The sequence below is a fragment of the Echinococcus granulosus genome (genome assembly GCF_000524195.1).
Source record: "Echinococcus granulosus chromosome Unknown EG_S00107, whole genome shotgun sequence".
NCBI lineage: Eukaryota > Metazoa > Platyhelminthes > Cestoda > Cyclophyllidea > Taeniidae > Echinococcus > Echinococcus granulosus.
Window position 1 is genome coordinate 106,659 of NW_020170487.1, and position 12,958 is coordinate 119,616.

At 44.4% G+C, this 12,958-nt stretch overlaps 1 protein-coding gene across 1 annotated transcript in view; it reads right to left on the reverse strand. All coding sequences in view use genetic code 11, as the record gives it.

Annotated features, from left to right (window-relative positions):
• The window catches only part of EGR_08474 (E3 ubiquitin-protein ligase mind-bomb), a gene marked incomplete at both ends in the record, with an annotated part of 47,949 nt that continues 34,991 nt past the window's right edge, over positions 1-12,958 (reverse strand). Inside the window, 5 exons of the mRNA XM_024497723.1 lie at positions 1-141; positions 906-1,092; positions 2,138-2,640; positions 2,709-3,551; positions 3,992-4,475. Coding sequence (XP_024347864.1) covers positions 1-141; positions 906-1,092; positions 2,138-2,640; positions 2,709-3,551; positions 3,992-4,475 — 2,158 coding nt within the window. The remainder of the gene's footprint in view (positions 142-905; positions 1,093-2,137; positions 2,641-2,708; positions 3,552-3,991; positions 4,476-12,958) is intronic.

A 12,958-nucleotide genomic window follows, 5' to 3' on the forward strand; every position in this document is an offset into this window, starting at 1 on the left:
TTAGTAGAGCACAATGCGACCGGTCACAGTGCGACGACAGATAGGACAGACGGCGACCTGATCACCGCACCACTGGCAAGTTGCATGACCGCACATGAAAACCAAATTCCGCGACCGATCCAAACAGATGGGACAGCGAGTCTAAAGAGATCCAACACAGTAAGTGTAGGGTGCTACTTTCAGCATCTAGCATGAATTCGCTCAAAAACATTACTGCTCTAACACTGGGAGGTGGCTGATGAATTTGTGCAAATGCGACAAATTTACGAGCATCTACATCGTGTCCACGTGGCTATCTCCAAACGAAAAAAAGGCCAACACCAAACCGACTAGTGGGCGAAATCTGTTCTGGTGCCTCCTGTCATGCTAGTAAAGTGCGAATACTCAAGAAAGGTGCAGAAGCAGTATTGGAATGTGGCATGGTAGATCTACAGAGCATGAGGAGGATTAGAAAGTTCCCAACCTTCCTCAATTGATCACATCATTCAAATGGTCTTTGGATGTGTTTACTAGAGGATACCATTCAACCGACAGTTATGCATTTGCCAAACCATTCCACCTAGTCAGTTTGGTCAGTGGAAGATACGATATGCAAATCCCCTCCGAATCAATTGGATTCACCGCTAATATTAAAAATGACAACTCCTACTGCCATTCCTATCAATGATAAAATTATTAGTGGGGAGGTGAATTAGGTGAGAGCCCTAGGGACAACTATCTAAATAATCTGGGAGGTTGGTGTCGTATTTTCTATTGCAGATCTATTATCTCCCAACCTCCCATATCACTATAACCACTGTTGATAGACATTGCTGTCGTAACTCGGACGCTTTTTAAAAATATAATCCGTGAGATCAACTACCATTTTCCTATTGAAAAGTGAGGGAATCCGCGATGTGCTCTACCTGTTCGCGCATGGCCTGCAGCTCGTGTTGTAGGCGCTTGAGTTCACGGGATGACGACTGACCACTCGAGATGATCGAGCCTGAGGGACGCATATTGTTCGGTCGTGCGTTTGTCCCACCCGCCTGTGTGTACCGAGGCAGTGTCTGAGAAATCGTCAAAGCACTTAACCAATCCCAGACTAGTTCTCTGTTACACACAAATATATTTTCTTGCATTTTAAGTTGCAATGTTCGGCTAACTATAAAATGTCTCTTTGAAATTTGGCTTCACAAGACAGTTAGGTATCATAACTTTTCAACAACTTGCTATAATATAAAGTTACCACTTTATTGGCATAGAAATGGGTGTAAAACGATAATGCCAACCACATGTCTGTCACAATCACATCGCAGTCATTCAAAAAACCAGTAACTCATTCAGAGAGCAAAAAATGACAAAGTTCTGTCTTCTTTTCAATGTTTAAATAAAAAAGTAGGAAGATTGGTAGGAGTTTTAATGAATTACTCATAAAGTGTTATAGTTATGAATTTCAATTAAGAGTGACCATAACTTGGTGCAAACAACGGTCGAAATCAGACTTTTGATGACTAATAAAAGCAACTAATAAATTGTGAAGAAGACTACTAAGTGTTGCTTACAATAGACCCTGGAGTAGCTTCATAAGACATTTTTCATCGAGAAATGTACTTTCTTAGCCTCTGGTATCCCTCTGTCGCCGTCTTGTTATGCGTAAATCCCATCAAAACGACCGTATGCCCATATGCAATTAGTCAAAATTAGTATTCTATATTTTGAATCCCTGGATCAAGTTCGACAGAAGACAGACCCACGGATTTTTTCAAGCACCATAAAATTACTAGGTGCTTATACGTTAAATCTACATGGTATAAACGGTAGGAAAATCTGGTCTACTGTAATTAAAATTATATGGAAAAGTAAAACCTGCTGCAATTGAAGCAGATGTTGTTTACTTAAATATTGATAACATTAATGGAATACTATAAAACCAGCATTTTTTATAAGTGCGGAAAATTAGTCAAAGTACGATAGATCATTGAACTCACCCCTCGGCTAGTTGAAGTGAAAATGCTTTTAGGCACCAGACATCTTGGTGGTATTGAAGATTCCGCAACAACTAGATAAAAAAAGCTCACTTAGCCTACGAAGTATCCTGTTTAACTGTCCTCACACTACTAATGTTATTAAGTAAAACTCCATTTACGAAACGTACAACTTGATTTGTCCCAGGATTTGTTTACCTTGATTATTCTCAGAAGCCACCCAAACAGTGGAGGTCTGGGAGGCAGCAATGGGCACAAGCAAGTCTTGTGGGTTCGTTGAAATCAGAGCAGTTCGTCTCACGGTCCCGGCATCAGCGGCAGAGGAGGGGAGAGCGGGGAAGCGTTCAATGCCGGTACCAACCCCACCGACAGCCACCTCGAGACTCCACACTGCAGTGACAATCTGCCCACATTCCGGACACACACCATCGGGACAGAGTTCACCGGCGTTAAAGAGCGAGAGAAGGAGCTGGTGACGCCGCTGCTCTCCCTCTCCCTCGCCCAATAGCCACTCCGGTTTCGTCTGTTCGTCATCGTCGTCGCCCGCCACTTCCAAAGCTCGGTTGAGCCGAGCCACTCGCGGCACTAGACACTCTCGACAGACGAGGAAGTGATTGCAGGAACGTGTTAGAGTCACTGCCGGTCTAAAAGTGCACTCTCGACAGGCTGGGATCTACAAAAACCGAGGAAATCATCAGATCTACCGAGAGAAAATCATCGTGTCAAACTCAAGCTTCTCACCTCTCTATAAACTTCAACCTGTTGTCTGCAAATGATGCACTTTTTGAGGAGCTGTGTGCATTGTTGGCAGGCGACAATGTGACCACAAGGTGTAAGAAGAGCACCTCTATCCCGACTCGAGCAGACCATACACTCCCGCAACTCCTCATTGAGTTCCAACAGATTCAGTGGAAAGTCGGCTTGTTTCTGCTGTTGATGGCTGAGTTCCGCAGGCACTGCAGCACCTGCAGACCACTTTGAGGGTACTAAGAAGTTCGCAATGGACATAGAGGATCCTGTTGGGCTGACAGTTCCCGACTGAAGTACTCGCGTCTCCGACCGGTTGTCGGTGGCAAAAAAGTCATTCAGCGTGGATGTCTCGCTGTTATCGAGGAGACAATGTTGTTGATGCGTCAGGCCCCCACCTCGATCATTATCGGCACCACTGCTGCCGTCGTCATTTGCGCCATTGGGAACCTCTGCGTTGGCGGCAGAAGCGAGGCAAGCTTCCAGAAAACACTGCTGGAGAGCAAGTTCGAGAACGGAGTCCTCCAAGGTGGAGAGACAGGAGGGCGGAGCGACGACGTCAGTCGGTTCGACGTCGCGGGGCTGTAGACCCACCGCGGCCACCAAACAAGCGGCGATGAGGAGAGGCGCAGAGATGCCGCTGTTTAGTGCTGTTTGCACCACCGACTCGATGCGACTACGCAACGCACTAGGCAGAGTCTGTAGCGACTGCTCTTCACGAGGTGGTGTTACACAATTAGTCGAGATGACCAAGTGCCGCGCCACGGAAGCGAGGAAGGGAACCATGGACAGCTCGATTCGATTGCCTTCAACAGTTGTAGTTCGTTGTGGTGATTCCTGACACGTAGAGTGGAACACTTAAGTCATTGTACATCATAACAATCACCGGTCTTAAAAGCTCATAAAATATCAAAATTCGTGGGGTCCATGCATGTCTATAGCTATCCATCGTGTACTATGTATTATTTGGTCAATCGAGACTGGTAAGATTATTTAATAATCCAATACCAATGTCAGAGTTATCTTACCATTACAGTGGGTGTCTTCTAATCCTACCTTATTTTCAACAAGAACAAATGGATGAGTCAGGACTCATTCATCAAGGCATTTCCAACTACCGCATTTCGATTCGTCTATGCCTTAGAATTCGAATCACTTTATCTATAGGGCGCATCTTCTCGGTAATCGAGGCCGTTAACGCTAGATTACATTCGAGCCGACTACTGGATCATATCACAATTTAGGGCACTTCTATTAGGTAAGCAACAGCGTCTAACCGACTGTGGCTCCTCGGAAAAGTTGATATCAGAGGGTGATAGATCGGTAGCGGCCGCGGAGACGGAGGTGGTGGTGGTAGTGGAGGCAGTGGAGCGTCGAAGGAGGGCGAGACTAAGATCAAGGGGACTCTTTCCAGCGGCGTCGCAAGCACAGGGGAGAGCACCGTGAGCGAGCAGTAGACAGACGACGGGCACGTTCCCCTTCTGCACAGCGAGATGCAGTGGAGTGAGCCGATTGCCCAGGGCCGTGCTGGAACTGCCCGCCAGCATGAGTGCGCTCTCCGCATTCACATTCACTGCCGCCCCTCCAGATGTTCCTGTAGCCGTCGAACCTGTTGTAGCAGGAGGGAGGAGGAGAAGGCAATCCACAATCGCCGTATGGCCGTAGAGCACGGCCAAGTGCAGTGGTGTAAAACCGTCTGGACGCGCCTCGTCCAACAGCCAGGGCATTTGATCGCAGTACGATATCAGGGCGCAGAACACACTGTTTATGAGTGGAGAGAGAAAATCCGGAACACTTAGGTTTACTCAGCTTTGGTATTTTGTAACGCTTATGTAGTTTCAGGAATTACCAAGGTATATGGATAAACTCAAACCCACATGGACAGATGGATGGATATGGGATGAATGGATAGATGGGTGGGTGGGCGGACGAATGAATGAAATGTCTGCAGACAATACCACGACTTCCAATAGGTAGGTGAATGTGGCCATGCCATCACCTTGTAAAGAGTGGAACCTTTTGGCTAGTATGATTACTTCCAATAAGTTATGTGTAGCCCTGCGATGAAAACCTTAGTATGGGATTCAGAAAAAAATCGCAAAAGCTCAAATTTGTTAAGGGGCTACATTAAGCAGACACCATGTCAACAGAGGAACAAATGATAGACTATACTTGTTTAGTAGCCAATCAGGATTTGTTGATAAAAGGAATCGCATTGGGAATCGGGCAAGATGAACTCAACTACCCACATTACGACTTCATGTTGATTTGTAAAGAAAAAACTAGTCATCATGAAGTCGTTGAAATCCATTCACATCTTCCATACGTATATTTAGTGGTTTAAGGATGAGGTATGTTTTTTTGGCATTTTACCTGATCAAAAATGGGGAAAGTAAGAGTAAGCCTCTGTTTCGCACTGAAATAGTAAAGCTTCACTTCAAGACTAGAGTTTTTTGTTGGAAGATGAGAACTGTCACTCCATTAGAAGGTGGGACGACATATCTCTTACAACGCAAACACCTTGTTATTCTAGAAATAATTTAAATAGCAACCCAATTACAGAGTACAATTACCAAGTTCCCGAATTTACACACTGCTAAGTAGCCCCAGTTTCGAGTTCTTGCCACTATCCCGATAGTTACACAACCTAAGCATGTGATGTCGCCAGGGTCGTTTTCCATGCAGACTGTCGTGAACTCCCCTTTGGCTCGCACAAAAACAACTGTAAAGTGAGAGTGCTGTCTTGCGATGGACTGTGTCACCGTGTCTATTCAGTGAGTCAACAAATTCACACACCTTATCCTCTGGGTCACATGAAAATGTGATGCTCGAAAACGCAATAGATGACTTGCACACTTCCAAAATAATGGCAAATTCCCAGCACACAAAGAAGCGCCTTGACGCTAAACTACAAGCAAACGAAGTTGTCCCCATTCTAGTTTGGTTTACTAAGAATAGTTTAATTTTAGTAATGAACTTAGAGTGGTCGAAACTTCGCCCCATGATCAGCCCCATCTACCACCACCCAATCAAAAGTGCGCATACGACTGAAAGCAACTTCTACCCGAAGGAACAATAGTGCGATCACGCAGGCTGGTCAAGATTTAAGCAAGAATTCTGTAAGAAGTACACGTAACTACGGTTGTCGTGACTTTTGGCGCGATGATGGCCGAGGCACAGGCACATGCACAGTGTGCGTGCAAGTATTGATTGCTGGGTGCACGTTCGCACGCTCGCATGCACACACGCAAGTGCACAGAGGCATGTGCGACCAATGGGAGAACAACGCGGTGCACACACGCACCCAAACACGCACACGTGGGGGCAAGGCAAGGGGAAGGATGGGGAGTTTTGTGTGCATGTGCATCCCCCACCATCCCAACGATCAATGACCGCTTGGGCCATGCGCCTTTCTGCCTCTCCTGCTAATGCAGCATCACCCCACCACCGCTACCACAGACTGCAGTCAGCAGCCGCAGTAGAGGCGTAAGCCTACACACATAAGTAGGAGGTAGACGCAATATTGTTTATGATGAATAAAAACAAATAATAAGTAAAGTACTCGGTGCGTGAACTTGCAAGCGTTTAGAGGCAGAGTGGATAAATGGATGGTGAAAATCATAAAGTTTGCAGGAGGGATTTTGCCATTAGCGAATGTTAAAGCCAGACAACAGGAACGGTGGACACATGATTCCCGATTTAATGCCTATCTTCCAGAGACTATTCGGATCAGCAGATTACGAGACGGAGGAATTCTAGTGCCGTACTACATTGGCCAATTGGTTAACAACTCACTCCTCATCAAGCGATTTGGTGTTTGATGAGATTCCATTTTACTCAACACCTGGTTGACATAACAGAGTTGTACAAGGTGTCACCACGTAGCGTGTGGTAATTTTCTAAGACGATTTTGCATTATTTGATCACAGCCATTCTGAAAATCCATTCTATCCATTCACCTACCATTAATTCATCATATTACAATAAACATTCTGAGACCATAATTAAAGCGATTAAAACAGTACCTTTCTAGATTTTATGCTCTATATGTTTTAAAAAATTTACTATCTTTCAAAAGCCGAGAGTCTCTTAGCATTAGCTGTACACAGAAAGCATGTAATAATTGTCCGAGAATATCATAAATATTAGAAAGTTATGGACTGCTGTTTAACTAAGGTGAGTGGCATTTCTAACTTTTGCTGGAACATCCATATGGATAAGTACCACAGGATAAAGTCACTATGATAGATTTGCTTATTCCCACCAGCCATTTTTGAAGACCCACAAATCTAAGAGCACACACAAGCCACACACCTACGAGCCCCATTCCACTGTTCACGTGCACCGTGTCCGTAGGGGCTATTCACGTGTTCATTTGGGCTCTACGTTTATTTACCCAGGGGCGAAACAGAAAGGGAGGGCAACAGAACTAGAAGCAATAACGGCAGCACTGAAGAGGTGCACACGCCTGGTCCCAGCAACGTGGTAACCCTCCATTCTCCTACCCACCTTCCCCACTTTTGGTGTGGTAAGATGAGTAATAGCCTCACCGCCACCACCACCGCGGCTGCAGTAGACGTTGGCCCGCCAGTGGGAGTAATCACAGGGCGCACCCAACCCTCACACCCAGTGGTATTGCGATGATGCTGATGCTGCTGACGTGTGCACTCCCCCTCAAGCCCCATGAATCATCCAACCCTCCAACGCGAGGTCATGTCTATGTTGAGGGTAGGAGAGGGATGGAAACGAGACCCTAACAATCAATCAAAAGTTGTATGCAGTACCCCTCTCTCCGAGTCGCATGACAGCAAAAAATCCCGGATTATGACGCAAGACACGTCGTAACCTATTAACCAGATACGCAAACTATGACCTTCTAAAGTGCTTGCTGTGATGGTGAGGTGGAATTGGTGAATTACAATCAAAGGAGCTGGTGTCTGTATAGGAAGAAATAGCCGAACAATAATGGGCATAAAGGGCATGTCCAAAATGAAAAGTGGGTTCTGAAGACGTGCCCAGGTATTCACGGTCCCATTACGTTCCCCTATAGGAATTTGAATGGTGATACGATGTAGTGGATTCGATATTTTTCCATTAGAGAAAAATGGTGCTTCTAATGGGTAAAGTTTACTGCAGAGGAACTTGAAAGGCATTGAAAACAGGACTGCTAAATGCATACTTTAGAAAAAAAAGGAATTCTATGAACGTGACTACATATTCACAACCAAGGTAATCCCTGTAAAGACTTCCGAAATATCACTTGAAAGGGATGTATTTTTGAGCCAACAGCCATAACAATTGTGCTGAAGTGTAATAAAAAGACTAAATTAATACATTGGAGACTAAATAGTTAATTTGAAGCCCGATTAACCGTTGTTAAACATCCACCTTTGAATTAGTAGAATCTTTCATTCAGAATATTCGGCAGCTAGTTAAAAAAATTTATGAAATCCAAAATCAACAAAGGGTTTTAGTATTAATGACAAGGATATGAACTGATCCCCTTGCAACTTGTTATCAACCCGAGCACGAGGAACGGATAGAGAGCTTGATGAGTTTAATGACACCCAGAATGGGGGAGAGGAGGCTTGGCACCAATGGGGAATTAATTGGGGACACATTCGCCCAGTGACCTCACACGGCCTTCTCGCCTTCCCCTTCTAGGTGGGCATAAACATCCTTCTCCCTTTGCAATCGATTATAGATGACTCGACCTCAGTGCGAATCGAGTAACCGATTCGAGGCCTTAACCACGCCTGCAATTCGTTTGACCTTAGAGCCTCAATACCATGCCCCGTAGCCCACATCGATATCACAATCACATTCAACTAGGCAGAGTCCATCCGAGTGAAATTATCCATTTCACCCCAAGAAGTTTGAAGCAGTCTACCTTTGTGCTGTAATTGGCGTCGATTTCATGAAAATGTTGACAGTCAACTCACACCCCTCGTACGAACGGTATTTATCGAGTTCAGGGTTTGAAATACGAGTTGTACAAACTCTGTCCATTCGCGAAACCACGCAATGATTGGTGGGTTTCCAAGTGAAAAGTTCATAGCCATCCTCGAAACATTTTTCAGATTGCAAAGAGTGTATATTAATCCAGGGGCGAAGTAAACACATCAGGTAAATGTGACGCCGATATTAGGCGTAAAATTAAAGTCGACGTAGTCTCTACTTAAATCGAAGTTATGGAATCGGGTATGGTGATTTCATTTCCAATCGCGGGATTGTCTTCAAGAGCCTACTTTATTCACTATGACGAGATGCGACACCTGCAATGCAATCAGGAAAGTTACGTTAACACATCAAAACCACCGGCTAATAGACTCCACTGCCATGTAGGAGTTTGCAGAATGATTAAGGTTGTTAAAATTTGGATGCTAGCCTCAAGATAAAGACCACACAAGAGTATTCCCGTGAAACACGTAGAAAACATCACTCATGAAATTCTGGGGTGGATTGTTTGGAATTATCATCCCTAAATTTCAGATTCACATAACACTCAAAAGTAGATTTTTTTTAAGAGATCGATATATAAACGAATAACGATATATTTGCCAACAGGTGAAGAGATTTGGGTGTAGTTTAATTCAACCATGGAATAAGCAAATCCATCAAGCGTGACTCGATCTTAGACCAGAGTTCTGGAATTTAAGAGCATAAAATAGTTTTGCATCATATAAGCATTGCCAAGTCCTGATTTCATACCCTAAAATAAGATGTGGCGGCTAGGAATGCCCATAACCGAATCTTTATGCCTAATCATAAAAGTTTCAGCGCCATTGCATAAACAATGCTTGATGGATTACACCACTTTCGTAGAACTTTTCCTGTCAGATTTTGCAAAACGGTGAGGAAAAGGAGGATAAAATAATCCTACCCAATTTAACCAAGCCTACAGAAATAGAGTTGAAGAGTTAACGCAAGTTTTGACTTGAAAATGAGGGTCAGACACCAGACTCTCACAAGATTTACGCCTTCACATGCAAACACTTAGACGCCAGCCATGAAGCGACTGAAGTGTACTTTTAGTTTTGATACAGGTCCACGAAGAGGCTGTTTGGCTCAGCAGAGCAGAATCGAAGTCCGAGTTAATAATAGGCAAAAGCCTACACAGGAGGTCCTAAAGATGGATGAAGATCTAGTGGGAAGAGAGATGTATTTACCCAAGAGCTCGATGATTGCAGTGCGTTTAAATGGTGATAATTGAGTCAAAAGGCGGTAATAAGCGGGGGCATTTTATGCAACTGTAAAGATTATTTCAAATTCTAACCTTCTACTTCAGAAAGAAGGAAACATAGGGGCATTCTCTTAAGGAATTCGATCATAACACAAGGCTTCAGATCAAAAATAATTTGTTTGTTAAATAGGTTCAGTCTCACAATGCTAAAGCAGTGTATTTTCAGCTCTACGCCGATGTCAAGTTCAATTTACCATCCATTAAATCATAGTTTGAACAGAAGGAGAGAACTGTCGTATAATTGGTATGAATTCATTAAATTATTAAACCGAAAAGCCGATAACTCAAATACGACCAGTGAGAGCTGTGAAGCCGACAGATTGAGTAAAACGTGCAAATGAAACCGTTCAATCTACAAGGTAATGCGTCGAAAAGGCACAGCAACGTGGATGTGGGTAAGGGAGACGCGAAAGCAGGGAGCGGGAAGCACACAAAAGGGCTACAGAGGCAGAGAGCGCTTGGTCGATGGACCAGGCAGACGCCTGGTCCGCATAGCGCCATCGACACACACACACACACACACTACATGGGCACGCGTACACCAATGTCCGCACCACGACATCGAACAGTGCTGTGGCACATGCGCACGCACGCCCACATCTATTGGCTGGTTGTTGGTGCGCCGCGTGCACACAGGATGTGACGCGGTTGGGTGAAATATAAGGCCTCCCACAGCCCCCACCGTGCGCAAAATCTCCTCTCCTTCGCTTCGTTCTTCTCTTCCTCCCATCCCTCTCTCACTCTCCTTCCCAATTTCTCAAGACATCACAAAGTCCTGTCCCACTCGCCCCAGAGGATCCCTCCGGATGTCTATAGTATTGGTAAGTCAATCGAGAGCGCCTTGACTTTTTCCGATTTGGTCGACGCATCGCCGTATTTGAATTCCGACCTAAACGTGCTTCCCAATAGGCCATAGAGTAAGTCCCTACACCTATGGGGATCTATGGAATGTTGTGAAGTATGTAATTGTTCGGGGTCGAACACCACAAAGCGCTTTTCTCTTTTAAAGATCCCTTTATACAAATTTGAGTATACTTAAACAGTTCCCATCCTACACAATTCAATGCACCCATTCAAATGCATGATGTTTACTCATTGTGGACGCATGTCCACATTAGTTCGACGCTGTTAGCACGCTGTAATGAAGTGTTTGCAAGGCAAGGTGATGTCTGGACACACGAGTCACACAGGATTGTTTATAATCGCCTGTAAACCTGTGCACGCCTATCACGTCGTGCGGTTTCGAGCGCAGTAATCGGTTCTGAGTGGCAACAAACAAATTCCGAGGTGAAGAAGACAAAGGAGGAGCATCCTCAATGCTTATGCCTTATTTTTTGCATGAAAATTACCTATCTTTGGTCCCTTAATAAATCCACGAAAGATTTTGACTCAATGTCGATTTCCTTCTGTGAGGATACAATTAATTGCCTCGTAAAGTGAAGTACAATCATCTCTGAAATTATGGATACTCTAGAATGAACGACCATTGAAATACAGAGAACTACAAAATTTCTTCAAATATCCATCAATTATTTTTACAAATTACGTCTCTAGGATACGAAAGAAAATTTACTAGCTTTCCGAAGACGAGAACGCTCTACCGGAATATCATAAACTTTCGAATAGCATCTGCCTTGTGGACTATCAATAACACAGGTGTGAAGATTACGCAATAAACACGCCAAGGGGTTCAACATAAAAAAATCACAAGCAGCGCAAAACCAATACTCACGTTAGTGAATCTACACTTTCTGAGTAACTAGCTTTCAAATCTGTGAGGTGGATGGGAGCGGACGGGGAAGAACTTAACAGTGCAATAGCTCCTTCAATGCACGTTCTCATGCACGATCAAGCACTGAACGGCGACAGTGTAACTACAGCCTTTGCAACCCATTCGCAGCGAAGAGGGGAGCGAGATGAAAGTGAAGTGGGAGGAGGTAGGGTGTGCTAGGCAGGTAGAGAATATTTTGTCCTTCCTCCGCTTTGTTGCCCCATGTGATGTACGTGTGTTTGTATGCACACGAAGGGGGTAGAAAAGCTGGCCAGTGAGAATAAGTAGACCAGTGGAAGAATGACTATTTTGCTAAGTAGTGGTGGTGGAGACGGCATTGGTAGAAGGGAAGGAATGACGTATTTACACGAACCTCCCACCCTTCCACCCCTCCAGATATTATCCCCTCGCCGGCACACCACAATGTGCGCACATAGAGAATGTCCAGTCATTCCTACTGTCTTTCTATTTGCACTACTCAGTTTAATGGTTAGTGGCTGGCTGTGCATTTGGTGCATACAGTGGAATTAGTCGAGACGTCGGACAGCCGGCTACATGTGATGCGCTAAGCTTGATTGCGACAATACCATGACACAACTGGAACACCGTGCTATTGAAACAACTTCAGTAGACGATATTTCAAATCTAACCTTATGGTGGAAGCACTGAAACACAAATATTAATTCCTGCTTAAAGCGCATTCGAGGACGAAACCAACTCGTTGCATTGAGCGTGATGAGCAAATAAAGCATCAAGGGAATAAGGCGTTCGACTAGACACACACAAAAAGAGAGAGGGGACTGGGGTCAGATGGCTGTGCTACATAACGCTACAGCATCTCCGTCATGCGAGAAACTTAGTACTAGTGCTAAAAAAAGACCAAAATGAAAAAAAAACTTTGGCTGGGCTCCAAGCCGAATAAAATCCACTGCAGCGTACGGGAAAGAGATAAAAAAGAGTGAGCCGGTTATCAGCACAGCGTGTGTGATCAACGTACGTGTGAGAATAGGCATACTTCTCATAGGTGAAAAAAGTCTAGTATATCGCAACTAAGTGTATCATTTACCGTTTTTAGGCCAGCCTAGAATAGTCTAAGTCCGATAACACCAACGGGCTATCAAATCCAAACAAACCCCTAAAATGCGCCATCTATTACAATATTTTAAAAAGTCCGAGGCTATTTTATTTAAGGCAACCGCTATTATGTGTAAATGGATAATTTCCAAGGTT